At 49.6% G+C, this 2,836-nt stretch overlaps 1 protein-coding gene across 1 annotated transcript in view; it reads left to right on the forward strand.

The window, feature by feature from the left end:
• The window catches only part of ETFA (electron transfer flavoprotein alpha subunit), a gene marked incomplete at its 5' end in the record, with an annotated part of 40,292 nt that overhangs the window by 3,674 nt on the left and 33,782 nt on the right, over positions 1-2,836 (forward strand). Inside the window, one exon of the mRNA XM_019533154.1 lies at positions 1,943-2,042. Within this exon, the coding sequence (XP_019388699.1) occupies positions 1,943-2,042 (100 nt within the window). The remainder of the gene's footprint in view (positions 1-1,942; positions 2,043-2,836) is intronic.

The following is a 2,836-nucleotide window of genomic DNA, read 5'->3' on the forward strand; positions in this document are numbered from 1 at the left end:
GAGTAGTCTTATTAGAACCCAGCAATCCATAATTGTCACTTTTGTGAGTGTCACATGGCAGGGTCCTAGGAGCGGCTGTGAACTCTCCTAGCGCCCCCTACTGTGCCAAGTTGGTGTCAATGCACCCTCACTGTCTTGCCCGCCACATCTTTGATGTTATTAGTGTTAAGGGAGGTTGCCTTTGTCCTCTTTGACACGGTACCCCGATGTATCCAAGTCTGTGCTCCGTCTTAGATGACTCCATGCACTAAAGCCTTAGGGGCTATGCGTGGCTCCTACCATCCCGGTACCATGCCCTATGCCTCGCTGATGTATCGGACGTTGTTTGGTCAATCCTATCCGCACCCTCGTGGGCGTCCCCTGGCTCCTCTCAATTGCCCGCACCCTCACTGGTTCCCTGGGCTCGTCTCAATTGCCTGCGCCCTCCGCAGATGCTCCCTGGCCTCTCTCGTGGCCGTGTCCGCACTGGGGCCTCGCACAGTTGGGGCTCAGGTGGCCATAGCTGGGCCTGGTCCCTGAATCTCCTCCTTGAGTCTCTCATGACCGTGCCCACACTGGGGCCTGCTCTCGTGACCGTGCCCGCACTGGGGCTCCTTGCAATTGGGGCTCAGGTGGCCGTAGCCGTGCCTAGCCCCTGGATCCACTCCTCGGGTCTAAAGTTCCTGTGGGGCTCAGGCAGCCTCGGCCTTACCTGGCCCCCAATCCTCTGCGCCCTCTCTCAGGGCTGGGGTCAGTGCGCCCCTGAATGTTGTGCCCTGTCTGGCACTGGGGTCCCCACCCTACCATGGAACCCCTATGAGGCCTCTTCCAACCCCTGTTAGCCTCACCTGGTCCTCTGGTCTTATAAAACTACGAACAGAAAAACTCAAGCTCCTGGGCTACAACATAAACTCTAAGCCAAGTGGCTAACCATCATTCAAATCCCTACCAGGGCTTCCTCTACCTGGTATCCTCAAGCAGAAGCTGCCCAGGCCATCAGGCTTCTCTACTCTGCTTACTCCAGCAGAGCTCCTTCTTCCTTGGCTGCTAGCGGGGAACTGCCTCCCTGGCCTCAGCCTGGATCATTTATATAAGTCAGGGCCTGCCCCCTTCCGGTCAGCTGACCAACTGTGATTGCCCCAGCAACCGGCACCTATACCTCTTTATAGGAGCTGGGCACTTCAGTTCCTGCGACAGTGAGCAAATGGCATCCATGTTCAGTTTTAAATTATTAAAGCAAATAAGTCTCAAAATTCAACATATGATGAGAACAGGCCTTCGGAAGAGAGGCTGAGAGCCATGGGACACTTCAGCCTGGAGAAGCGAAGGCTTGGGAGTGACTTGGTGGCAGCCTATAAGTACATAAGGGGTGTGCATCAGGATCTGTGGGAACACCTGTTCATCAGAGCATCCCAAGGGATGACAAGGTCCAACGGTCACAAACTCCTCCAAGACCGTTTAGGCTGGACATAAGGAAAAATGTCTTTACTGTCCTAGCTCTCAAAGCCTGGAATAGAGCCCCCCAGAAGTGGTGCAAGCCACTCTGGACTCTTTTAAGAAACATTTGGATGTTTTGTCTTGCTGGGATTATTTGATCCTAGCTGACTTCCTGCTCCATGGACAGGGGGCTGGACATGATGATCTTGTAAGGTCCCTTCCAGCCATAATGTCTATGAAATATTGAATTAAGAATTTAGTTACTGTCAGTCTCATAAATACTATAATGTTGTAGTGGGTTTGCATTAGGTGGGAAAGGTTGCACCACCAGCTGTACTAGAATCCTATCGTTATGTCTGTGTACACATACATGCACACCCCTTCCATGCTGCACACGCTATATTTCATAATAAGTTAAGATGCTGATTGTAAATTAGTTGTAGTGCATATGCTAAACAGGTATCTTGTATCTCATGTCCTGTCAGCATCTAGAATGCTTGCTAACTTATAAATATTTATCTTTTAGAATCTTCTTCCTAGAGTTGCAGCCAAGCTTGATGTTGCTCCTGTTTCTGACATTATAGATATTAAGTCACCTGACACTTTTGTAAGAACTATATATGCAGGTGAGCAATACAGGATGGTGTGTATAGACTGTACTGTATCTAATCCTGCTAACTGGTATTATAAAATTGATATTAGTACAACTTTGAATGTGTAAGGTCGGGGTGGGCAATTATTTCTGCTGGAGGGCCACTTAAAACAAGTTTTGGTGAGCTGTCAAGGGCCATACTCACACTCACACACAGAGTCTGTCAGAGGATATCATTTTAACAAATTATAGATAAAAAAATCGTATATTACAAATTAAGCATCTACTACAATATAGTTTAATTTTATTTAAAAAAATATTATTGATCCTAATTTTTTTGAGTAATGTATATAGAGGCGACTGCATAATAGTTCAAAATAAAGTCTTATATATTGTGTGGGGTGGTGAATCTGTGCGTTTGGGCAGGGTGAGTCTGTGTTTGTGTTAGGGAGGGTTGCCTATGTGCTAGGTCCCGGTAGCTGGCTGGCTGGCGATGGGGGGAGGGAGGGATGTGGGGAGCAAGGGGTGCATGCAGCAGAGCTCTCCTAGATTGTGCAGGTGCATATTTGGTCCACTCCCCCCCCCGCATGGGGCTGAGCCCTGCCTGTTCCTGCCCAGGATAGCCCATGTCATGCTCCCTCCTGTACCCGTCCCAGCCTGGACACACAGTTTCCCAGTGGGGCTGCCTTCCATCCACTTGGCGGCTGGCAGGTGGTTGCTTGTTGTGCCAGAATGGGTAGAGCCCTGTGGAGTAGGGCAGGAGTTGCCTGGTTTCACAGTTTCATAGTTTCTAGGGTCGGAAGGGACCTGAACAGATCATCTAGTCCG

Source organism: Crocodylus porosus, unplaced genomic scaffold, assembly GCF_001723895.1.
Source record: "Crocodylus porosus isolate Cpor-Errol unplaced genomic scaffold, CroPor_comp1, whole genome shotgun sequence".
Classification (NCBI taxonomy): domain Eukaryota; kingdom Metazoa; phylum Chordata; order Crocodylia; family Crocodylidae; genus Crocodylus; species Crocodylus porosus.